The sequence below is a fragment of the Littorina saxatilis genome, linkage group LG4 (genome assembly GCF_037325665.1).
Source record: "Littorina saxatilis isolate snail1 linkage group LG4, US_GU_Lsax_2.0, whole genome shotgun sequence".
Taxonomy (NCBI): Eukaryota; Metazoa; Mollusca; class Gastropoda; order Littorinimorpha; family Littorinidae; genus Littorina; species Littorina saxatilis.
The window spans coordinates 25,080,850-25,107,818 of NC_090248.1; the positions used below are offsets into that span (position 1 = coordinate 25,080,850).

General features: G+C 40.4%; 1 protein-coding gene across 2 annotated transcripts; it reads left to right on the forward strand.

Annotated features, from left to right (window-relative positions):
• Positions 1 to 2: 2 nt before the first annotated feature.
• LOC138964309 (THO complex subunit 7 homolog) lies at positions 3 to 26,680 on the forward strand. Of its 2 annotated transcripts, XM_070336223.1 has the most exons (9): positions 3 to 63; positions 7,002 to 7,119; positions 9,581 to 9,708; positions 10,233 to 10,319; positions 12,229 to 12,286; positions 13,911 to 13,977; positions 14,657 to 14,726; positions 19,573 to 19,587; positions 26,508 to 26,680. In XM_070336223.1, exons 1-9 carry the CDS (start codon positions 42 to 44, stop codon positions 26,549 to 26,551), a joined length of 609 nt encoding a protein of 202 aa, XP_070192324.1. In that variant the 5' UTR covers positions 3 to 41; the 3' UTR covers positions 26,552 to 26,680. The 2 variants fall into 2 exon arrangements, with proteins under 2 accessions (XP_070192324.1, XP_070192325.1); XM_070336224.1 differs by lacking the exon at positions 19,573 to 19,587.
• Positions 26,681 to 26,969: the final 289 nt, after the last annotated feature.

Here is a 26,969-nt window from a genome sequence, read left to right on the forward strand (position 1 = left end):
CAAAATACTATTTTTCGTAGTTAGCTCCCTTCACTTTCAACATGGGTACTTCCATATCAGACGGTACTGTAAAGTTGGCGTTGTATTTCTCGATTATTCATTCTGGTTTTGGTAAATCGTGTATTTGTATACATTATTACGTGTAAGTTTAAATGATGTATGCATTGTAAATCCTCCCGATTACAGTTGCAGAGGAGATGGGATGAACAAACGAATGCTGGCTTCTCTTTGGCAAACAGTATTGATTGTAAAGCACTAAAGGAAATACATGTATGACTTGAGCAGATGAGTGAAACTTGAAACGAGAGAGAGATATATATATATATATATATTTATATATATCATATTTAAAATCAAGGGGTAATCTTGAACTTTAGCGTGTTAAATTCATAGCTCAGAATCCAGTGACATTCTTCACTTATTTTTGATACAAGTCCATGTAAGCAAGCCAAATAACATTTGTCGTGAAATTAACTGACGGATTTAGCTCCAAACTTAAGCATAATTAATTAATTTGGTTGTTCAACCGACGAAAATGCACCGAAAATGGCGTGCGTTGTCAACCATGGGACATCATTTGGACTGGGTGGCCGAGTGGTAACGCACTTGCGCTCGGAAGCGAGAGGTTGCGAGTTCGACCCTGGGTCAGGGCGTTAGCAATTTTCTCCCCCGTTTCCTAACCTAGGTGGTGGGTTCAAGTGCTAGTCTTTCGGATGAGACGAAAAACCGAGGTCCCTTCGTGTACACTACATTGGGGTGTGCACGTTAAAGATCCCACGATTGACAAAAGGGTCTTTCCTGGCAAAATTGTATAGGCATAGATAAAAATGTCCACCAAAATACCCGTGTGACTTGGAATAATAGGCCGTGAAAAGTAGGATATGCGCCGAAATGGCTGCGATCTGCTGGCCGATGTGAATGCGTGATGTATTGTGTAAAAAAAAATTCCATCTCACACGGCATAAATAAATCCCTGCGCCTTGAATATGTGCGCGATATAAATTGCATAAAAAATAAAAAAAATAAAAAATAAAAAAATAAATCCCTGCGCTTAGAACTGTACCCACGGAATACGCGCGATATAAGCCTCATATTGATTGATTGATTGATCATTTACACGAAAGAGTTGTCTCCCTTGTCCACTCACACGGATAATTCCTTCTTTGACCCATGTAAACAAAATGCATTCGTACAGTTCATCGGAGTTCATTCCGTAACTTCAAAGGGATCGAAAATGACTTGTTATGATTACAAGTGCAGGTTCTACAAATTTGGAGACTTAAATTCCTCTGAATTATGAGCTTGGAATTTAACACGCTAAAGTTCAAGATTACCAATCAAGGATAAGGCACACAAAAAAATAGTCTGTTTACGGTAACCCGACCGACCCTATTTTTTTTGCGTGACCCTAGACTTTTTTTTGGCCTTTGGGAAAAGAAAAAAATAACGTAAAAATATGGTTTTTTGGAAAAAACAAAACAAAAAAAACAAAACATCCCGACCTACCGACCCTATTTTTTTGGCCTATGTTACCGTAAACAGACCTTTTTTTTTTTTGGCCTAAGCCACAAATTGTGTATAAAATAGCTACAATTCTTCAACTTCAGGGGGGATTTGCCCCCCAGACCCCTTAACAAATCTCTTAATATATATATAATAAATACATTTCAAAAAGGAAATCAGAAGACGAGGAAAATAGAGAGTAACTGGAGGCAGCAGTCAATAAACCCATCATTTCTATCTCTGGATGATATGACTAACCCATTTTCTGGAACGGAGCCGGTTCCCGTGGGCTCGGGAACCGGCAGTCACCAGTATCTCACAAAATAGCCCTTCTTATTTTTCACCTATCTGTCATGTTGCCTTCTTAGCTCAGTCGGTAGCGAATTGCGTTAGAGACCATGAGGTCACAGGTTCGAGCCTTGCCTTTGCCGGCGTCTTTTATTTTCTTTAATTTCTTTAATGAAAAAATCTGTTTAAGTTATTTAACTTATTTTTCCCCCTCTTAAATGTTGTTACTTTTACTTTGCTCTATTCTTTATTCCAAAGCTGTTCAGTGATGGAACTGAGATTGCAACAACAAAGCTTACGAGTCACGGCATTGCCCAAATGAATGAATTCGTCCACGAAGCAAACAACGTGTGTCACTGGTCCCGAGGCTAGACTGAAGCAGCATTAGTTTAAACAAAATGCAGTATATGAATACTTAACATGGAAACAAACAACAAACATGTTTTTTTATGGCAAAACATAAATCTTCTTTCAGGGGCAGATCCCCGAGCCAATAAAAAAATAAAAAATAAAGGCAAAATGAGGGCTCAGATTGCACAAGATTGCTCAATTTTTCTTGTTTTTATCAACATTTTCTGGACCCCCCCTAGGAGCCGGCCTTTGTCATCAAAATGACGGTTTTGGAAGGCAGTCGGGTAATTTGTTTGCTCAGGTTGCACTAGATCAGTCAATTTTCCTTGCTTTGATCCAAATGTGTATTCTTAAATGAACTTTTTGGAAGGTGTATTAGGGTTTGTCTTTTTGCTCAGATTGCAGCAGATTGCTCAATTTTTCTTGTTTTGATCAACATTTTTTGGGGGAGCATGCCCCCGAACCCCCATAGGAGGTTTGGGCGCTTCACGTCCCCAACGCAACTAAATGCCCCGCGCCGTCGATCTGTCCCGAAAAGAAATATTGAAACCCCCCTTATAAATTATTGGATCCGCCCCTGACTTTTCATCAAGACACTTCGAAAGAATCTCTGATTATAAACTCCTACACAAACACAAAATCATGTTTTTTAGGGTGAGCAGCCATTCGAGCCCCTAGGCTCGGGAACCGACTCGCCGGTGCTTGAGCCCCCAGGCTCGGGAACCGACTCTCCGGTGCTTGAGCCCCCAGGCTCGGGAACTGGCTCGCCGGACCTCCAGCCACAGCCTTTCTGGAAAGATCTTAGCAGAACTTTATCAGAGAGCTTGCACAATTCTTCCTAGTCAGCTTGGGTTCATCTGTATGCCTTATAAAAAACGCTGGCGCTGGACCCGAGTACGCTCCCCCAGTATGAAAGGTTTTGTCTTGTGCACGTGGATTAAAAAAATAAAAAATAAAAATTATTTATTTATTAATTATTAGAGTAGAACAAGAATTAAAAAAAAAAATAAAAAAAAAATAGACCGCCCATGCCGGGAATCGAACCCGGATCACTTGGATTAAAAAAATATATATTATTTATTTATTTTACACAATTAAAAAAATTATTAGAGTAAAATAAAACATTAAAACGTTCATAATAAACAATAGTAAACAAGAATTAAAAAAACAAAACAAAACAAAATAGACCGCCCATGCCGGGAATCGAATCCGGATCACTTTGGTCACTGTGTGTCCCTGTCGCTCTCTCTCGTGCTCTCTTGTCTCTCTTTCAGTCTCACCGAGACAAACACTGCATTGTTTTTTCTTTGCCGAGACCAAATCCCCGCACCCGCTGGCTGGCTTGCAAATCATGCTTTTCTCATCACTCCGTGACATGTTCGGCTGAGGCTGTTCGCAAAGCGACCAGCCTCCCACCGCAAAAACTCCCACCGTTAAGAGTGGCTTTTGTGTTTTTTGGGGCATTTAGGTCCCAGGTAACATTATGAAGTTTTAATACGATCAATCGGACCTATTATCAAGTTAGTGTATCAACTTTTGAACGAACTGCGCCCAGTAGTTTCCCAGCAATAAGCTGTTAAGTCGAGACGAACAGACAGACAGACACACAATTAAAGTCTGCAGGACCCTAGTACTGCGTACTCGGGGAAAATTCCCCACTATAAGGCAAGTGGACCATCATTCTCAGATGCTTCTTGTCTTGGTCATGTCTCAACAGATATATGTAAAGCATGAGTTCCCATCTTCTTCTGCGTTCAATGTTCATGGTCATTACCCTTACGGCCTTAGCTCAGTCAGTGGCTGCCATGAAGTCTGCAGTCTTCAGTTAAGCAGCTGGTCCCCAGAGCTTAGTGGTGCCCAGGCTGTTGTCTTCTGGCCAGTACCCTTACAGAAATGAAAATGTTGCTGCAAGGTCGCTGCAAACTCGCAGTGACCTCGCTGTAAACTTATTAGTGCTCTTGGCAGATAGTGTGCAGAGGTCTACTGCTAACCGCGACCTATGGGCATACAGCTGTGATCTTGTCGCACACCTCACAGTAATCTACCGCTACCTGCGACCTATTGGCATACAGCTGTGACCTTGCCCTGCACCTTGCAGTAATCTACCGCTTGCCATGACTTATTAGCAATGGCATACAGCTGTGACCTTCTCAGGCACCTCGCGGTAATCTACCGCTAGCCGCGACCTATTGGCATACAGGTGTGACCTTGTTGCGCACCTTGCAGTAATCTACCACTAAATAGTATTGGCCTGCTGTCTATGAGTTCTCCAAGATGGTGCCTTTAGATGAGATGCTCAAACTGGCCAGCTTCTCATGCAGTCCATCTATCTGATTTCACAAACTATGTTCATTGACCTGTACATATGTTGTTTTTTTTCTTTTTCATTTTTCATTTTCATTACTTTATTGTCCCATCGCTGGGAAATTCGGGTCGCTTCCTCCCAGTGGAAAGCTAGCAGCAACGGAGTCGCGCTACCCAGGTGTCTGCGTGTTTAGGTGTATTCAGCCACCTGCACTTATGGCAGAATGACCAAGGTCTTTTACGTGCCATTGTGATGACACGGGGGTGGGACATGGCTTCCGTCTCTGGGTCTGCACATAAAGTTGACCCGTGTCCGTCCCGGCCCGAATTCGAACCTGCGACCTTTCGATCACAAGTCCAGTGCTCTACCAACTGAGCTACCGGGCCCCCCTATGTTGTACACATTCTTGTGAAAGATATAAAAAAAATGAAACAAATGATAGGCTGTCAAAACATGAGCACTTGGTCCTGGCTCTCTACTGTGTAAACCAGGTAACAATCTTCTTGACAATGAGCGAACAACAGTAAGGCTGGTTTAGAAAAAAAGACACTAAAACAGTTGAACCCCCTTTTAAGACCTAAACAAAACCCCGAGAAATTTGAGTTCCTTAACAGTGAGAAGTCTTAAAAGGGAGGTAAACTTTTAGTGTTTTAGTAAACACACAAAATCTGAAAAAGCAATGTCTTGAAAGGAGAGAAGTCTTAAATCTAGGGGGGGCATAAGAAGAGTTCCGCTGAATTAAGATCACTAATAAAAAGCTGCATGAGTAAAACTTCTATCATGGTCAGGGTTGTTTGTGAGTGGATTTCAGACAGTTGGTAGCTTTACATATAATTAAATTGGAAGAGTAGATAAAGTCTTGTTATTTTAAGGAATGGTAGGTACGCTTATTACTTTAGGCAACACTTTTCATAATATTTCGGATGAGACGAAAAACCGAGGTCCCTTCGTGTACACTATAATAATAATAATATAATAAAGTGTATTTATATTGCGCCTATCCCTTACAAAAAACAAAAATATTTGGCTCTAAGCGCATTACAACATGTGTAGGGACTTGGTACAATCAAGTCTGACAAATACAATAACACAATATACAGTCGGTCTCTTAGGTAAAACTGGGAAAAGCAGCTTCGACATTTGAACACTGCTACTAGAAGATCCTCTAACAATGCATACTGCTTTACAATATGCATTTATGTATAAAGAAAGTTAAAGAACATCGAGTTAATAGGAATTAGAAAAGGTTCTTATAATAAAACTATCTAGCGAACGACGAAGAAGAAGAAGAATAAAACTATCAATGTCGATGTGTAACAAGTCATTCAACGTAAATGGCCAAAGAACAACAACAAAGCAATGATGATAAAACAGTTATACTCAATGGCTAATAACGAGGCAGAACTAAATAGTATCGACACAAGATTAAAACAAAACATATTCCTGGAGACACATTTATACATGTATCAACTAATCAATATACAAAATACAGCCCTCGCACACACACGCCAAGGCATGTGTAGTCACACTCATACACCGCGACAGCTAACGCGCGCACGTACAAGGGAAAAACAGACCCGCACGCCGATTTCAAACACGGAAATAAACAAAGAAACAGGCACATGAAACAGCAACCCGCCCCCAGCCGGCCCACAGCGCGCTACGATGGCAAGTGACCCCTCTCCTCAATGTGGCAGATACTGAACAGGCTAGGGGTTGAAGTATTGCCGGAAGAGGTGTGTTTTTAGAGAGGACTTGAAGGAAAGGAGAGAGGTAGAAAGGCGGACAGACATGGGCAGAGAGTTCCAAATAGAGGGAGCTGTGTAGATAAAGGCGCGCTTGCCGAAAGCGTTCAGTTTGATGCGTGGGACAACAAGGTGCCCTGCGTCAGCGGATCTGAGGTTGCGTGTGGGGACGTGTGGCTTTAAGAGCGTAGACAGGTAAGAAGGGGCAGAGTCTTGAAGGCTACGGTAACACAGGGTAGCTATTTTATATGTTATGCGTGCTTTGATTGGTAGCCAGTGAAGGGTCATGAGGAGAGGGGTGACATGGTCGCGCTTGCGCTTGCGCAGCACAAGACGTGCTGCATTGTTCATGATGTGCTGTAGGCGGTCTAGCTTGGCGTCTGGGAGGCCGGCTAGGAGCGAGTTGCAGTAATCCAGTCTCGATAATTGGGGTGTGCACGTTAAAGATCCCACGATTGACAAAAGGGTCTTTCCTGGCAAAATTGTATAGGCATAGATAAAAATGTCCACCAAAATACCCGTGTGACTTGGAATAATAGGCCGTGAAAAGTAGGATATGCGCCGAAATGGCTGCGATCTGCTGGCCGATGTGAATGCGTGATGTATTGTGCAAAAAAATTCCATCTCACACGGCATAAATAAATCCCTGCGCCTTGAATATGTGCGCGATATAAATTGCATAAAATATATAAAAAAATTAAAAAAATTAAAAAAATAAATCCCTGCGCTTAGAACTGTACCCACGGAATACGCGCGATATAAGCCTCATATTGATTGATTGATTGAATATTTGTCTTTCTTTTTCCCAGATGATATCATCCGTCGTCGCCTGTTGATAGACGGCGAAGGAGGGAATGATGACAAGCGCCTGAACAATCTTTTGAAGACATTCATTCGCTGGTACAGTTCTCCTGACGATGAAGACAGGTACTAAATACGGTCAATCTATGGTTTAGTCTTCTCTGTCATAAGGTAAATATCTTCATAGCATCTTATGGACGGCGATCAGGAGTTTCTGGTTCACCATGTACCTTTGATTAAATGTTCACACACCTCAGGGTACTAAACGGATGTGTGTTCAGAAGCTCAACTTTTCCCAACCAATTGAGATGGTAAGAATCTGTTTTGTTGCACCTGGAGAAGCATTCTTTCATCAACCTTGTGTTGTCATTTTGTAAACATAAAAAAAATTAAGCATGCCCTTATTTTCTGATGTGCTTTAAGTAGAGGTTACATGCCGAGTCTCAGTGATTATCAAAAATAATGGTCGAAGTTAGCGGATCATGAAAAATGCGAGCTTCAGCGAGCTTTTTCATGACCGCGAACTGAGACCATTATTTTTAATAATCACTGAGACGAGGTATGTAACCTCTTTATTCCTCCTTTCTTCAGTTATTCAAAGAAAAGAGGAGTTTTTGTGCGAAAGTTTGATCGAATCCAAATCACTCAACCAGTCTACCTGCGCTGGCGATTGAATAATGCGCGGTTGTATAGTTCAGGGAAAATCAATCAATTCTGTTAACACTTCTTGTCAGTTTCCCTGTTTTGGACTAAAATCAAGTACACAGTTATGTTGTTATTCTGCTGTGCCGGTAAAGGCAGATAGTGTGTGTTCTGGTCATGTTTTGGTATCGCTTAGGAAATGTTCTTTCTTCGAATGGGACAAGCAGACGAACTTTTGCACCCGTGTTCCAACATTAAAAACTGTATGAAGTTCCGTTTTCTGGGGCAAAATAGTGTATGAAATCGCTGTATGTTCTTTAAATTGATGCGATGTGTGCATTTGGTTGCGTGTGATCTGTTTATAAAATGAAATATTGTCGAAAACTAACCGTCGGATTGCAGTCTCTTGTCCAAGCAACTCAGTTCAGAAAATTTGGAAGGGGAACTACTCTTGTCGTACGAGAGTTACTTGCCTTGGGAGTTTGCGTGCACTCACAAGAGATCTAAAGCGAGTTTCTCTGCACTGATCGTTAGATTTGGATTTAGAAAACAACCAAACTCATAGATTTTATATGGAGATTAATGTGTTCAAGCCTGTAGTTGCCAGTTTAAATGCAGTATGTTTGTATTGTTTGGTCTAGAGATGTATATTTCGTACATTGGAGCGTTCGGAACTTTTCAATCGCTAAAGTAGTTCCCTCAAAGTCTAACTCATCAACCTGTGAGCTATCGAGGATTCGGGCCCGTTGTTGGGTAAGTGATTTTGGTTGTTGGGTAAGTTACCGAAAAATAACTAGCCCTACACCTTTACAGAGAGAAAGAAGCAGAGGGGGGAATAACATATATTATCTGTTCAAACGCTTTATCTCTAGCAGGGTTTAGCCTGGGAGAAAAAGGCAAAGGGACATTTGTCCCACTCAACCAAATTCCGATGGGACATAGTCGAAGGCAAGAAGCGCCAAAGCGGCCTGTACGCGTTTTGACAAAAGATGCAAAAGGGTGCAATATGGTGCCATCTGAGAATTAGCCGCTATATCGTGTTATCTCTGTATGTGTGTGTGTGTGTGTGTGTTTAATCCGATGTAAAGTGTATATTTGGTGGCGCAGTGGCACCTAATCTCAATGCGCCCTTTGACGCACTGAAGGGAATTGTGATGGGACATTTTCAGATTTAATGCGCCAATGGTGCAGGGCGCACTAGTAAATGAAACCCTGCTCTAGTGGGACCTGTTTTAATGCCTTCGGTTTTGGCGTCTTAAATGTGAGACTGGTCATGTAGGAGCTTCATCTGAAATTTGGGATATGATGTAGTTTGTGTGCCAGTGTGGTTGTTATCTGGAGATTTGAGACAAAAGCACCATGTACCAGAGGTTGTAGCAGGCGTAAGGGATATAAAATTAAAAGTTTTGAGCAACATGTTTAACAAAAAAGAGTAAAAAGGAGAATTAAGGTGATGTGATATGAATGCATCAAAATACTTATTTTTTTATTTTTTAAATTTTTTGCTGACCACTTTTATGTGTGTGATTTTTTAAAGTCAAGAAATTACTCTCAACTTTTGTTGTTGCGTTATTTTCAGTGAGATTTTTGGACACATTTTTACCTTAGACACTGGACACTGTATTTATTATGTATGACTTTACAAGTTATCTCCCTTGATTTTATGGAAAATGGAATTGTTGTAGGGAGTTGCTGTTCATGTTTTCAGTTTCCAGGTCAGAGTGAGATCATGTTTGGGTCAAAACCAGAAAATTATCATGTGTTTTTCTCTTTCACAGGACAAGGCCCAGTTACCTCCAACTGTTTAATCTCATCTGAGCATGAACTCTTATTGTTTGTTTGTTTGTAGAACTTGAAGCTACAGCTTTGAAAGTTCACATCCTTCCAGGGTTTTACAACTTGATCATAACCTTTGTAAGTTTTTATTTCAATGTTTTGTTCACAGCCAGAATACATACCAGCGAATGCTGTCCATGCTTGGCCAATGTGAATTTACCATGGAGAAATCTGTGCAAGTTCATGCCATGAACCTTCATGAGCAGGAAAATTATGAGAAACTCACCAAAGACATAGGTATGTAACCCTTGTGAAAGTATGAGAAACTTGCCAATATTTCCTCTCTTGTTTGATGAACGAAGTGCTTCCCATCATGAATTGAACTTCCAGTGTCTATGAGTCATTGAAAATGTGTGTGGGTGAGAGAAGTGAAGAAAGAATGAAAGAGAGATGGTCATAACGTTTATTTTAAAAGGGGGAGGGTTAAAAGCAAAGAGTGTTTCCCTACAAAGGCTACGCCTTTTTCTTTACCTGTTCTTAGAGAAAGCAAAAGTGTGTGTGTGAGAGGGAGCATGTGTGGATGACAGAGAGAATGAGAAAAGAGCAATCGAAAGTGAAAATTATATGTGTTTTTGTATGTGTTTGTACATTTGTCTCTGTTTTAGAGTGTGTCAGAGAAAGAAACAAAGAAGATGTCCGTGAAATGAACAAATCTTTATTTTTTTTCTCGAAAGTTCCTCTTCACTCTCTCCATGTGCTTTTGTGAATTACTGAATATGTACAGCTTCCCTGAGCTAAATGTTCTGTGTCTGCTCTTACAGAAAATAAGATCCAGGGAGCTACAGAGAAGATCGCTGAGTGCAAAGTGGAGCTACAAGAGGCAAAGCGCATCAGGAAAAATAGACAAGGTATTTTCTTGCTTTTGTAAAAGATTTCTGCAAACATCTGGACACTACTGAAAGTGAAATCTTAGTGTGTGAAAATGTTATTTAAGATTTGAACATTTGCTCAATACAGCTAAGTTAATTTATTTTGACATAAAGGTAATACAGCAGTCCCTCTCATGAACGGACACCCTTGGGCCATAGCAAAACTGTCCGTACATTGCAGGTGTCCGGTCACGGGAGGGGTGACCACACCACCCCCTCCCCCATACACTCACACAGAGACACACAAACAACAGGATTGAGTCTATGCTAATCACTTCTTGTGGCTACTAAACAATAACAATAAACTCCTAATACTTCTTTAAACGTTCTGTAAAAATGATTTGTATGAAAAGTGTTGAAAAGAAGAGATAAAATAAATCCTCAAGGCAGTGAACACACTCACCATGCTCTGACATGTACGAAAGCAGCCACACAAACACAGCACAGAGGAGCGTGTGCAGATGCTTTGCAAGAATAAGCTTGAAAACCAGTTTGAATAAATAGCAGCAGATAGAGCTGCATGTCATAATCAAGTAATTTATTTGTTTCTTGTCTGGCTTTATTGACTGCATGCCGATCATGTGGCATGGCAGTGACTTTTCACTCTTCAGTCGGAAATACACTGTACATAACACAGCTCCCACTCTCCCTCACTAATGCCTACCCCAAGCCGTGACAACTGATGCTTGGAAATTGTGTGGAAGAGTACACCTCTCTATTTCTCTCCAATGCTCTTCCTGCTGACATGCGGTGACACCGGACACCCCACAGAGTTTAGCCAGCTAACCCTCCACCCCCCCCCCTTTCTCTCTCTCACTCCCTCCAGCCATGTACTGTTGGGGGCTGTGGGCAGAGAGACCAGCTGCACTGTTCACTCAGAGCAAAACCAGTTGACTGTGTCGTAACTTTTGACAAAGCAAGACAACTGAAGGGTTCATAGATTAGGCAACCGACTCACTGGTCAAGGCTGAGGGGAAACAAGAGTATCTTGTCAATGAAAGAGGTTACACACAGACACACGATGGGTACACGTGCACTCAAGTTATCAGTGACTGTCATCACACCATTGCGGCTGTGATCTTTGTACCAAGAGCCGGACTGCTCTGTTATCGATTTTGTTGTGGTGAAAATTTGACGATGGTCTGTCCGTACATTGGAGGTATGACCTGCTGTTGGGACCGAAAATGAGTGTCCGCGTCCACGTTTTGCAGGTGTCCGTTTAAGGGGGGGCAAATATAGAAGGAAAACACTCCGTGCCGAGCAAATGTGTCCGTACATGTCAGGTGTCCGCTCACGCCGGGGGCCGTACATTGCAGGGACTGCTGTAAACATCTTCTTTTCTTTTTTTAATATACCCGATTGTCATAGTTTATTTTTCTTCTCTTTATTTCTATAAGTTTTTGTTCGCACATAGAAATATTGCTTTTGGTCTTAAAATCTTGTATTAACTCTGGTATTTTAAACTCTAAAGTTTAGGTGTGCGTGTGAAGGTGGTGTGATAAGGTTTTGACATCATAAATAAAGTAATTTACTGAGATATTTTGGACATCTGGGCCAATGTGCATGAGAAAGTTCCCAATAGGGTGAGAACCAACCACTTAATTGGACCGGTGAAAATTGAGACTTGTAATTTCAACCAATCTGACCCCGCGGCTGGTCCTTATTCCTTTGAGTACTTGTTTGCGCACCCCAGCCCTGTTCATAGTAAACCTGTTAAAAAAACAATTAAAAAATGTTGAGTGTGCTAACCTTCATTCCTTCAGCCTAGAGCTGGTAAGCTACCATGCATGTGCTTGTGCTCAAGTATGGTTTGACTGCATGGTTAGTCATTTTAACATTTTGACTGAACAGTGTATTCATTTTGGTGTCACCATTTTTTTTTCTTCAGAATATGATGCCCTAGCCAAAGTCATACAGCAGCATCCTGACAGACAAGAAACTACACGGTAAGCTTTTTAACCTGTATCCCAGCCTTTTAAGGGTTCTTCTGCGTTCCTGAGCTTTTTACTATGAGGGTCACCTTTTTACTATGAGAGTTCTGTGTGCCACACCAATTCTTTTGCAGCCACATGAGTGGCATGAAGTAGCCTTCCATGGCGAGAGTGCTAGGTATCTGTGTGTTTGAAAGTTGTTAAGTTTACATGAGCACTCCTAATCACACAATACTATGAGTATAAATAAACCGGTTTTATCACAAATCAAAGTCAATTTACCTCAACTTGGGCAACCCTCATTCACCGTGCATGCTTAATCTCTCGCATCCTTCCTATCTCAGAATTTACAAAAACATCAGGTAAGCATGACCATTTTCAAAAAATGTGGCTAGATAGTCGACCTAGGCAAAAACATCTTTCATAGGTGCTTGCAATTGTAATTATAATATTCACTCCATTTACATCAAATATTAATCCCTAAATCGTAATCATGTTCGTAACACAAGTCCCTAGTCTTTCACTGAAACTTGGGGATCTTTTACAAGTGCATCAGTCTTTGTGCATGCATTTGAGGATGGTACTGTTCTGTCTGCTCAGAGTTTGACCAGACCATAGGAATTTAACATCCTCTCAGACAAATTGGCCTATATTGGAACAGGTATTGGTAATATGCTGAGAATATGATGTGATATTTGACTCCAAGAAGTCCACTGCGGCAGTGTTTTTTAACATGCCGGCATTAGACATCTATATCTCAGCATGCTAGGACTAGCTCTCGAAAATAGACAGGGGAAATCCTCCAGGGAGTTTGTTCAAACCGAGACACAAAGCGCCAACAGCAGTAATGAGCCTTTTATGCTTACTTGTCCTGTTATGCTTACGTTTCTTAACCCTTTCGCTGCCAATCAAAACTTGCGTATGTGCATTCCTGACTGCCAGGGAATATTGGAGTTCGGGGTGTAATAATTCACAAAAAATTCTAGCTCCAAACTGGCAGTAGGTAGGTAAGTAAAACCTATGTTATTTTTAAAGGAAATTGAACCAAGAATCTGTTTTTAGTGTCTAAACATGGAAATAATAATTAGTTTGGCTTATAATGATGTTTAAATATGAACTTTTGAAAAATCAGTCCGGCGCATCTTCCGGTGCCTGTGGATCAAACACAGGTGGCTGTTTTGCTTGCTCCAAGAAAGGATTATAATCACTGTCATCTACCTGTTTCCAATTAATCGTCCGAAAGAAGATCTCCCCCTTCCCCTGTTAGTATCCATAATCATTTGCACCGCCTGTAGCGTCAGTCCGGCTTTGTTTTTCCCTACTAGGGCCCGGTCGACTGTCACCGTTAGCCATTTTGACGAGTCAAGATTTCTCTCCCCTACCCTGTCGCCAAGGCCGAAAATAGCCTTCAGACGCAAAACCGCGTCACCATTTATGTTTATTCATGAGAATGAGGTATCCTTCCAAACCATTGGCTGCTATTTGTGTGTCAGCAGTGACGTAGCATTTCTGGAAAATTCCTGAACGGAGAAGACGGGTAAACCCGTCCTAAGGCGCTGCGGCTGCACAAGCGCATGACGGGTATACCCGTCCTAAGGCAGTCAAGGGGTTAATCTGCTTATACTATGTTATGTTACAGTCAGCTGCAGAGTCTGGACAAAGAACTGAAATCATTTGCTGACACAAAGGAGAGGCTGGAAGAAAAGGTAAGTAACATAATACACTCCCGCCCAGTGTGTGTAACAAACCTTTTCTCTTCTTTTAATTAAGTTTGGTGTCATTATAAAGTACGTACTACATGTATGTGCCCATGGACTGCTCTGAAAGCGGTAATTTTGTTATGTTGGTCGAAGACATAAGGTTGACATCTTCAGATGTTTTTGTTTGTCATTTTATTTGTATTGCTGTGTTCGATTTTCATTCTTGCTCTCAAAGGTAAAACACACATGCCCGTACACATACACTCACACATACATGCATACACTCACACACGCACGCATGCACACAGACACAGACACACACACACACCACACACACACACACACACACACACACACACACACACACACACACACACACACACACACACACACACACACACAAATGAAGTAGATGTACAATAATGACTGCAAACAATACCTTTCTTTTTTCTCACAAATCCTTCACTCTTACATTCTGAGAGTCTGTTATGCAAAGACTTTGGTCTTGAATGAGATTGTTTTGCTTGAAAACTGATACATGATGTATTTGAACATTAGACAGTAAAACTCCGGTTTAAGACCTCTCAAAATCTGAGGGGTGGGTTGGGGGTGCCTACTGCAGTAGTTTAGTGTATATTTTTCATCTGTAAGCATGTTTCAGTAGTTTTGTCTAATTGTTTTTCAGCTTGAGCTGCGACGTAAACAGTTTCTGGTGCTCATCACATCCATTCATGAACTTCAGCGTATACTGGAAGGTACTTATCTGTTTATTTGTCTTCCATGGCTCTACCCTTTTTTTGTCCTTTATTTAATTACTTTTGTTGGTGAGTGTATATCTATCTTCTTTTTTCTCTCAAATCAGACTCACTTAGATGTTACATTTTTTCATTTTTTTTACTGTCTTTTTTTTTTTCCTCCCTACTTTTTCTTTTTTTTAACTCAGACTCTCTTTGGTCTTACGTTTATTCACATTTTGCTGTCCTTTTTACATTTAGTGAAGTTTTGACTAAATGTTTTGACATAGAGGGGGAATCGAGACGAGGGTCGTGGTGTATGTGTGTGTGTGTGTGTGTGTGTGTGTCTGTCTGTCTGTGCGTGTGTGTGTGTAGAGCGATTCAGACCAAACTACTGGACCGATCTTTATGAAATTTTACATGAGAGTTCCTGGGAATGATATCCCCGGACGTTTTTTTCTTTTTTTCGATAAATACCTTTGATGACGTCATATCCGGCTTTTTGTAAAAGTTGAGGCGGCACTGTCACACCCTCATTTTTCAATCAAATTGATTGAAATTTTGGCCAAGCAATCTTCGACAAAGGCCGGACTTTGGTATTGCATTTCAGCTTGGTGGCTTAAAAATTAATTAATGACTTTGGTCTTTAAAAATCTGAAAATTGTAAAAAAAATATTTTTGTTATAAAACAATCCAAATTCACGTTCATCTTATTCTTCATCATTTTCTGATTCCAAAAACATATAAATATGTTATATTTGGATTAAAAACAAGCTCTGAAAATTAAAAATATAAAAATTATGATCAAAATTAAATTTTCGAAATCAATTTAAAAACACTTTCATCTTATTCCTTGTCGGTTCCTGATTCCAAAAACATATATATATGATATGTTTGGATTAAAAACACGCTCAGAAAGTTAAAACGAAGAGAGGTACAGAAAAGCGTGCTATCCTTCTCAGCGCAACTACTACCCCGCTCTTCTTGTCAATTTCACTGCCTTTGCCACAAGCGGTGGACTGACGATGCTACGAGTATACTGTCTTGCTGAAAAATTGCATTGCTTTCAGTTTCATTCTGTGAGTTCGACAGCTTGACTAAATGCATTTTCGCCTTACGCGACTTGTTTCTTCTCCATTGTGTCTTTTATATCTGGTCTTCTGGCCGATGTGAATGCGTGATGTATTGTGTAAAAAAATTCCATCTCACACGGCATAAATAAATCCCTGCGATATAAATTGCATAAAATAAAAAAAATAAGAAATAAAAATAAATCCCTGCGCTTAGAACTGTACCCACGGAATACGCGCGATATAAGCCTCATATTGATTGATTGATATCTGTGGTGTTATGTTTATTCACCCTAGAGGAAAGGTTTTCTTCTTTTAATTGTTCATGGTCATGCTTTAACTAAAACTGACATCATTATTTTGTTCCTGGGTCACATTATAGTTAGGCACCAAAAAAAAAAATAGTCTGTTTACGGTATCCCAACCGACCCTATTTTTTCGCGCGACCCTAGATTTTTTTGAACATTTGGGGAAAAAAAGATAAATAAAAAAATAAATTAAAAAAAAAAAGTCTTTGTTTTTTGGCAAAATAACTTAAAACAAGAGGCGAAGCCTTCAAGGCTCACGTAAGAAATCGACAAACAGTAACACAAACTCAATCACTCCGTCACACACACACACACACACACACACACACACACACACACACACACACACACACACACACACACAGTAAGCATAGGTGACACTGTGCAAGAAAGCGAGACACTTGATCTAGATCTGTCTGTCTGCATGTGTAGCCTACTTACAGGGACACGACTGCCAACTAGTCTCGGCCCGCTCAAAATAACAATGACCGAGACTTTCAGTAATTCCTTCGCGTGACGTCTAACCCTCTTATGCCATAATGTGACGTCTTCAAATGTTAAAGTTTCTATCACACACACACACACGCACAGACAGACAGAGTTTACCATCGCATAGGCTACACTTACGTGAGCCAAATATGGTTTTTTGAAAGAAAAAAAATAAAGAAAAAAAATCCCGACCTACCGACCCAATTTTTTTTGCCTATGTTTTCGTAAACAGACTTTTTTTTTTTTTTTTGGGGGGGGGGGGGGGCCTTAGCTGCAGTAATTGGCACAAAATTCAGCAGTACATATAAAGGGGACATCTTTGTACAATCAGACCTGGGAACCCATACGATTTCGCCGTATTCTGTACGCATGATTGTCGAGAATACGATCAGTACCATCAGTGAGAAAAAAATACGACGAGAAAAATTCCTAGACTACTTTTATTCACAAGCCCATCTTGAAGCCGATCCAGTATTTTAACACATGATTACAGTTTTTGTCAGTAAAAATTGAAAAAAGGATTTGTTTTAAATGTACATGTATAGGTAAACTTAATTAACGATGTGGCGGACGCGTGTGAAGCATGTTTGAATCATGGATGTTCAAATGTTGTGTGGAGTACGCTCATTTTTCTGAAAATACACCAAGTTTGTTTGAGAATACTCTAAGTGCAAAACAGGGGTTCCCAGGTCTGTACAATGAAACCCCACCTTTAAGAGCTCTCAAACTAGAAAATCAGGTCTTTAAAGCATAAACTTACATATGTTTTGAACAAAAGATCCAAAAATAAAGGGTCTTAAAAGTGTGTGTGTGTGGGGGGGGTTAAACCAAGGGTCTTGAAAGTGTGTGTGTGTGTGGGGGGGTTTAAACCAAGGGTCTTGAAAGTGTGTGTGTGTGTGGGGGGGTTAAACTAAGGGTCTTAAAAGTGTGTGTGTGTGTGGGGGGGGGTTAAACCAAGGGTCTTGAAAGTGTGGGGGGGTTTAAACCAAGGGTCTTAAAAGTGTGTGTGGGGGGGTTAAACCAAGGGTCTTGAAAGTGTGTGTGTGTGAGGGGGTTAAACCAAGGGTCTTGAAAGTGTGTGTGTGTGTGTGGGGGTTAAACCAAGGGTCTTGAAAGTGTGTGTGTGGGGGGGGGTTAAACCAAGGGTCTTGAAAGTGTGTGTGTGGGGGGGTTAAACCAAGGGTCTTGAAAGTGTGTGTGTGTGGGGGGGGGGGTTAAACCAAGGGTCTTGAAAGTGTGTGTGTGGGGGGGGGGTTAAACCAAGGGTCTTGAAAGTGTGTGTGTGTGGGGGGGGTTAAACCAAGGGTCTTGAAAGTGTGTGTGTGTGGGGGGGTTAAACCAAGGGTCTTGAAAGTGTGTGTGTGGGGGGGGGGTTTAAACCAAGGGTCTTGAAAGTGTGTGTGTGTGGGGGGGGGGTTAAACCAAGGGTCTTGAAAGTGTGTGTGTGTGGGGGGTTAAACCACGGGTCTTAAAAGTGTGTGTGTGGGGGGGGGGTTAAACCAAGGGTCTTAAAAGTGTGTGTGTGGGGGGGGGTTGTTAAACCAAGGGTCTTAAAAGTGTGTGTGTGGGGGGGGTTAAACCAAGGGTCTTGAAAGTGTGTGTGTGTGGGGGGGGGTTAAACCAAGGGTCTTGAAAGTGTGTGTGTGTGGGGGGGTTAAACCAAGGGTCTTGAAAGTGTGTGTGTGTGGGGGGGGGTTAAACCAAGGGTCTTGAAGTGTGTGTGGGGGGGGGTTAAACCAAGGGTCTTAAAAGTGTGTGTGTGTGTGTGTGGGGGGGGGTTAAACCAAGGGTCTTGAAAGGGGATTTTCAGTGTACGCTTTCTGTTCATCACCACATGTATTCTGTTGGTCTGGGCAAAACAAAAAAAAAGTGTGGTTAAGGTAACATCAGGCATGAAAATTCTCCGTATTTTCCGTATTTTTGAAAAAAATAAACCGTATTTTTTTTTGATTTCCGTATTTTTCCTTTTTTTTTTTTTTTTTCTTTTTTTTTCTTCTAGTCATAGTTATAGTAAAATAGTTTTGGGGCCATGTTTGAATCCAATTTTAAGGCTCAGATAGCCCCAGATTGCACCAAATTGCACCCTTGTAAAAAAATTTTCCGGGGGAGCATGCCCCCGGACCCCCTTAGAAGTCTTGGCGCTTCGCGCCAGCGAAACTTGGCGCTACGCGCCTTCAAAACTTGGCGCTACGCGCCTTTGAATTTTTTTTTCAGTATTTTTTTTTTTTTCAGTTTTCATGCCTGTAACATAGCCAAAAAAAATAGGGTAGGAAGGTAGGCAATCACTTTTTTTTTAAACTTTTTTTTTTTAATGTGTACAAATTAAACCTACTTGATAGGGAAAGAAGTGTGCGACTCGAGCGCTTTCGCTTTCATTGCGTTTTCTGCACTCGGTTTTGTTTTTGTTTTTTGTGTTGTTGTTGTTGTTGTTGACAAATGTAATAAAAAGTTATAGGGTCGGCCCCTAAAAATAGGGTAGGTCGGCTTACTGTAACCACACCTATTTTTTTTTAGGCCCTATCAATAAAAGTAACCTCTGTCATTAGAACAGGCATGGGAATTGTCCGCGAAATCGCGGATTTCCGCGAAAAGGAAATTACGTTTCATCGAAAATAAAAAGTTGTCCGCGGCAAAAAAAAAGGTAAATTAAATTATATGTATACTATTATCTCTCTATCCATTATTTGCTTACACAAGAACTATCAAAATCTAAAATGCTAAAATTCGTTTTCCTTCCGGGGAGATTCGCCCCCCAACGAGGCGCTGCCCCTGTACCCTGCCGGGGCCTAGGTGGCCCCTGGACCGTGGCCTATTTTCAGAGTTTTTTCTATTTTTGAATTCCCATGCCTGTTAGAAAGAGAGAACAACCTTTGATGGGGTTGGGAGGGGTGAGGGGTTGGGGTGCCTCCTCATGGCAGGTAAAACTTCTCTAAGACCTCTGTTTTAACCCTTGTTACACTGCAGTTCTTGTCAGATTTGTTTCATTTAATGTTTTTTCAGAATCATCAATGACAGGTGAAAATAACGAGCTTTTTCACACAAAACAGACTGTGAACTGTGACTTTGCAGACCTGAACATGAGACAAATTCTTAATAACAATTTTTTTTTTTAAATGTGTACAATTTAGAGATGAATGGGTTGAGCTTGAGATTTGTCACCCTTTCTCCTTAATTTTGTGGTGCAATGTTTTCTGTTTGCTTTCTGTAGGAAAACGTCAGTGTCAGCTGTTTTGTGTGAAAAAGCTCAGGACAGCAGTTGTTTTGTTAGTGGTATGGTTTTGGTTTATTGGGGCTCCCCTCTGGTGTTTGGGAAAAGACCAACTTTTCCTTGTTAAAATGTGAAACAGATAGACTGCAAATGTTCCAAACTTGATCATTTAAAAAAAAAAGACTCACGAAAGGTATGTTTATGGAACATTTAATTATAGACAAGACAAAAAAAATCACTTTGCATTCACTACCTTTCTTGGTTTTTGATTCTTTGTTTCTTGTTGATAGGATAAGTACATTACTATTAAACGAGATCAAAGAGAGGGGTAAAAATAGGAGAGAGATAATACGTAAAGACGACATTCGCCTAAAATCAAATGCAGACTTGTTTCTTAAGATGAAGTAGATTTTACTTAGTGAAAGTAAATTCTGAAATTGGACTCGTACTTTAATGTTAAGAAATGCATTTCCAGTTTGAGGATTAGCAGGTGTCTCACATGGTTTGATTTACATCACTGCATGTTGAAGTTTCTTGAGACTAACTCCAAAATGGCAGAGTACTGCATGTTTATGAGTTAAATTCATTATTGAGCCCAAACTGAAAGTCAAGTTTCAAAGTTCTTTTTTCTGTGCGGATTTAAAAGAAAAACAATTTTTCATTTATTTTAGTGTTTATTTTAATGGATAACAAAGTCAAAGTGTTTGTTATTGTTATTATTGCTAATTCGCACATTGAACGTACACATATACATTGATGTGATTTGGGCTGCTGGTGCTCTCTTTAGTGGTTCATTTCTGTCACTGTTGGGTTTGCCTTTTGCTAGAAAGCCTTAAAAATGTTCATCCGTGCTTTGTGTGTTCTTTAATTTTGTTCATACAGACACGCACTTGCACTGACAATGTTGACAACAAAATAACCGTAATCAAACAGTCTGTTTCCATCAATCCATCCATTCATCACACCTTTTGATGCATTTCTATTGTTTCTTGGCATTGCTACTGCAAAACACCTGTAAACCTAAGAACACACTTCATTATAATGTTTTGTCTGGAAAACAGCCATTCATCCCTTGCACGCAGGCACTCACATATGGGTCATTCCATAAAGCTGTGTACCAAAAGTGTGACATGGATCGTGAAAATTGAAACTGTATGAATAGGTTGTTTTTAAGGTTTATGTGACAGATATAGACATATGCCACGGTGCCATGCTAAACAAAAGATAAGTTTATGCTTTTTGGATACGAGGGGTGGTCGGAAAGGTGTGTAACATCACACATGTTTAGCGTAAAATGTTGTCCAAACACACAAGACAGATTACAAAAAGCCATAGTATAATAGTAACAAGTTTTATTTGCTTCCCATTCAGAGCTCATTCTGAATAAAATGCAGTCGGGGGGAAACGAATTGAAATAGATATTTGGTAACTAAAACGTATTTGTTTGGTTGCGTCAACCAACAAACAAACAGTATCAATAAGAAAACATCGAGTCGACATGCAGCTAGAAAATGAACATTGAAAGTCCAGAATCAGTTATCACAGAGACAAGTAAGGCGAGGTTAGCACATTTTCGCGCCGCGTCGCAGCTGACATCAGCATATGTTGTGACGATTCGATTGGTCCATGACGTGGCGTCATCAACCGGCTTATGAATGACTGTGTTATGAATGGAATTCTTTTGGTTTTAGTGACGTCGTCATTGAATAGACTCGAAATTCGAACAGATTTAGGTGCGTTGTTTTTAACACACGGCAGATCAAGAGCCTTAACAATTTTGATTATTAATGATTTGCTGTGTCTTCGAGTTACGTCGAACACACAGTGTTCCTCTCTTAAACACGTTGGTATTGTTTTGTGTTTATATCTGAATCATGGAATAACTCAGATACAGAACAATACACAAACTATCAACACAATAGACACGATACTTTTTACCTCAAAAACTTTATTTTTCTACCAAATCGCCTCATTTTTGCGACCATATTTTTGTGATCATGCTTCGAAAAAGTCAATGTACTTTACGGGTTTTTACAGCTTATGTGTCTGAAACAATGTATTGCTGATTTCAAAGCTACATGGCACAGATTATAAACACGATGGGCAACTGTTTAGATCTAGTTGACCACTTGCGCCTTCTTGTTATATTTGATTGATAATTCAATCTTTTCTAAGTGGTCCTGTCAGAAACATTATTCTTCCTTTACCATAAATCTAAGTGTCATGGGCGAGAAAAATCGCACAATTTCAAACTTTAAGCAGTTGGGGAGGGTAAATGCTGTAAGCTAGTGAAATCCGATGCTAAATTTGCCTGCTTGGTTCGCCCAGTCAAGTCTTCTGGATACATAAGTTTAGTTTGAAGGGACTGCTCCTTTTTTTGCTTAAATGCCCACTAACAAGGAAATCAGCTTCACAGACACAGGATTTCTTTCTCTCTATTTCGCAACAGCATTTAATCTGATTTTCTTCGATTTATCGTTTTCTGAAAAAAAAACTAGTCGATCGAGTGTGTTCAAATTTTGATGAAAACTCAACGGTTTTTTACCTTAACTATTACAACTGAAACAAGACTAGACTACAAAGAATAGCCAAAGACTTGACAAAGAGACACCGAGCATGTATATCACAAAATAAAACATTATTATGTTGAACTTTTTAAAAATATTAATTTTAAGAGCGAAGAGTTGCGAAAGATTGCCTGCGTAACATTCGTCCCTCGTTGGTAACGACTCATAAAACGCTCCACGCCTGCTCCGTTCAAAAAGTTAATGGGATTTTTTTTATGGAAAAACCTTTCAGCGATGTTGAAGAACATTGCATGCAAAAGAAACACCAAGTTTGATGCGTTGCTAAGTGACAAATATCATTTTTAATGATCCAGCGTAACCAGAAAAAAATATAAATGAAGCTTAGTGGCGACACGCAAAAGGCAAAATCACATTCAAATCGGATCAAATTGACACGGCGCACATTCCAACATGTTCACTACACATCAGTAATGCCTGATAATACACACAGTCGCATATTCGTGCGTACAGAAGTTATAGACACGTTTACGTAGTTCGCGGTTGGTTTTATAAACCAAATGTTGCGTAGGCAACCGTTATTTTTTAACGATCCAAATGCACACTGTAAACATGCGTAAGGGCAAACAGCTAAATGCATATGTAACACTAGCACAAAACACAACGAAGATGTATGTTGGGGGTTTCATGGTCGCATTTCATTGGCAGCCACACGGATACTTAAAAACAAGATGTAAGCAATGTCACAATAAAAACGCCATTTTGACGTCATTTTCTGTGTTTGCTTTCATACATAACATTAACCAACCTAACGATCTTCTTGATTTTATTATCGTTATCTCTTTGGTCAATTTGCAGTCTGCTGATATCCTTATATCATTCGAGAAGCAAGAGAAACATTCTGAAATCTAACTCTAAAGTCATGACCCTCTCGTGGTACACAGCTTTGTAGAACGACCCATATGCACACACACATACACACTAGCACACACACACGCATGCATACACAAATGCATGCACACACACAAATGCATGCACACACAAATGCATGCACACACAAATGCATGCACACACACACTCACACACACACACAGACACACACACACAAAGAGTTTTGTCATTGATTGAGTTGGTATGGTAATACAGTATAGACCGGTTGTAAGAAACCCGTGGGGACCCAAACTTTAGGTTTCTTATATCCAGTGTTTTCTGTAACCGGTTTGACCGGATATAAGAAAATATTGCAAGTCGACTTTCTTATAACCAGTCATTCGTTTTTTCTATGTAAACTTGATGTTTTCACACTATTTTCGCCTTTACTTGTTTTTGTATGTTTAAATTGTATTACACACAAACAGAGAGAGAGAGACAGAGACAGAGACAGAGACAGAGAGAGAGAGAGACAGAGAGAGAGACAGAGAGAGAGACAGAGAGAGAGAGACAGAGACAGAGACAGAGACAGAGAGAGAGACCAAGGAAATTTTATCTTTAAAGCTTTTATTTCCAAAAGCAGTAAAACAAATAATGATGGTAATCCTGCTAACGGACGCATAACAGGCATTGATTCAAATAAAGAGAGAATGTCATATGTTTGACAATTTGCTACATCTCAGACGAAATAACGTGCAAATGTAATGATAATTCTTTCAGAGGGTTCGAAGTATAATCACCATTTGTGATGTACCTCGACAGACTTTTGAAATTGTTGAAAGCTCAGAGGGGTTTTCTCCATATATGAGCATTTGTCTGTCTGTCTGTCTATCTCATCCCCGCCCCACTCACCCCTCCTCCTTCGACTCAAATTGAGCTAGGAAATGAATAGTGATCTGTTTGGAGTGAAAAGAAATCAGAACATTCTGTTCTAAGTACATGTATACTAGAAAAAATATGAAAAATATATTCACCCATCTCGATATTCAATGGAGATTCAAGCAGAGTTGTCTTTTGGCCCACTATGCCTACTGATTGGCATCTTTTGCCTCGCTTCTGTGCAAGCACTCACACTAAATTAGAAAGGCCACATACATACATGTACCCCCCGCGGGTTAGGGGGAAGAATTTACCCGATACTCCCCAGCATGTCGTAAGAGGCGACTAACGGATTCTGTTTCTCCTTTTACCCTTGTTAAGTGTTTCTTGTATAGAATATAGTCAATGTTTGTAAAGATTTTAGTCAAGCAGTATGTAAGAAATGTTAAGTCCTTTGTACTGGAAACTTGCATTCTCCCAGTAAGGTAATATATTGTACTACGTTGCAAGCCCCTGGAGCAAATTTTTGATTAGTGCTTTTGTGAACAAGAAACAATTGACAAGTGGCTCTATCCCCTCTCCCCCCTTTCCCCGTCGCGATATAACCTTCGTGGTTGAAAACGACGTTAAACACCAAATAAAGAAAGAAAGAATACATACATGTAAGCTTGCATGACCTCATGCATGGCAGTGACTACCCAAAATAACTTCCGTTTACAGAGTCCAATACAAGGCATACTTAAGCAATTTATCACCACTTCTACTTGACAATCGAAGACTATTCATCAATTGTAATTAGCTGTTTAGCAGAAAAGAAAACTCAAACAAACAAACAAATCCCGAAATATGGATCAAAGTAAATTGGAGCTCTAAAATTGTAAAATAAAAATAAAATTATAAGGTATTCAGCTAAACTTATTTTCTTATAACCGGCCATTGGTGCTGCTCGGGACCAGAGATTTCCTTCGTACAAACGGACTTTCATACATCCGTGTTTCTTACAAGCGAAAAATTCTAAGTACAATAACAAAGAGTAGATGCTGCCAGGACCCCCCCCAGCACCTTTCATACAAACGGACGTTGTTACATCCGATGTTTCTTACAACCGGTCTATGCTGTAGTACTTTTCCACATTGAGAGAATTCAGTGTGGCAAAAAGCCTATGGTAGGGAGTAGATGGTTTGGCATCTCACACGGCATAAATAAATCCCTGCGCCTTGAATATGTGCGCGATATAAATTGCATAAAAAAAAAATTTAAATCCCTGTACCCACGGAATACGCGCGATATAAGCCTCATATTGATTGATTGATCCGTTTGTATGGCCATGTTGGGTTTGATGCGTGCATGCCTGGTTTTCTCCTGTAGATGGGTGTCGGCACAGAAGGTCTGCCCGCTGTCCTCAGCCAACATGCTCCGTCTTCATGGCAGCTCAAATTTTTTATCGAGGTTCTCTCCTCTAGATCCGCCGTGTTTCGCCTAGGGGCTTTCGCTGCCTAGTTGATAGGGTCACCTCGTAGAGGATGTGGTCATAGACCACGCACGGTCGGTCTTGGGATAGGGAAACGTTATGCTAGTCCGGAGGGATTACGCCACAATGGCCACCTCGCGAAGACCCAGGGTCCTAGACTAGGGAGGTCCAAGGGGGAGCACCGGGAGGGCTACCCCTCTACCCGCACCTCCAACACAATCCCTTCCCCTGGTAGCTTCATCCCCAAGGAGAAAACAAAGCTACCTGCAACACCCCATTGATTGATAACAAGAGAAGCACATGCTTACTCTTTTACCAAGTAGGTCATAGATTTGCACTTCGGTGTTAAAACAATTAAGTGCATAAATGATGAGAAGAAAACTATTATTGTAGCTAAGAACCAGCAATACCTTTATAAAAAAAAAAAAGGAAAATAAAAAAATATGTTATATGCATTTTTCACCAAAATATGAAAGATCCCCTGACAGTCTTTGTTCTATTACCAGACCGCACTAGTGGTTCAGTTGAACAATGACTGTTGAAATCAGAGTAGAATGTTATATTTTAATCAAACATACATGAACAAATAGCTTTTTGGTACTGATCCTGGTTAATTAGTCTCGGCCAGCTGCCTAAATAAGAATTCAAGTTAAACTCTGACGTCACATGGCTCAAAAAGGGAAAATGCAATGTTAAGTAGGTATGTTTAGAATTGTTTCTGTAAGCATGTTTTCAATTTGCTTGCTAGATAATCAGATTGTAAATTACAGCTTTTAATGTGGATGTGTTTGCACAAGTTCATGTGTGTGTGCATTCCTTTGTGTGAACATTATCATGTGTGGATATCTCGGTTGTTGAGCCAAAGGTCTATACATTTGTGAACAGTGTGTACCAGAGATGCATGTGTGTTTATGCAAAGAGGCATGGAGGTAATGTCTCTCTCCCTTGCCCGCTAACAAAACTGTCATTGTTTCTGTTGCAGAGGATGAAAAGAAAGAAGAAGAAATGGAAACAAGTGCCAACTAAAAAACCACAAACTTCATCACTGAAAAACTTGCTTCTCATTGTGCTCTCATCTTTACCATTTGCCAGCCTGTCCTAAGAATGTGAAGTGTTGTCGTTAAAATAAATATTTGCTTTATATACACATTAAAATATTCTAGTGTGTGTGTGTGTGTGTGTGTGTGTGTGTCTTTCTCTCTCTCTCTCTCTCTCTCTCTCTCTCTCACTCTCTCTCTCTCTCTCTCTCTCTCACTCTCTCTCTCTCTCTCACTCTCTCTCTCACTCGCTCTCTCTCCCTCCCTCTCTCTCTCTCTCTCTCTCTCTCTCTCTCTCTCTCTCTCTCTCTCTCTCTCTCTCTCTCTCTCTCTCTCTCTACATCTGTGTCTGTGTGCGAGCATGTGACTGTGAGTTGGTCTATCTGTTTGATTGTTTCTGTCTTTGG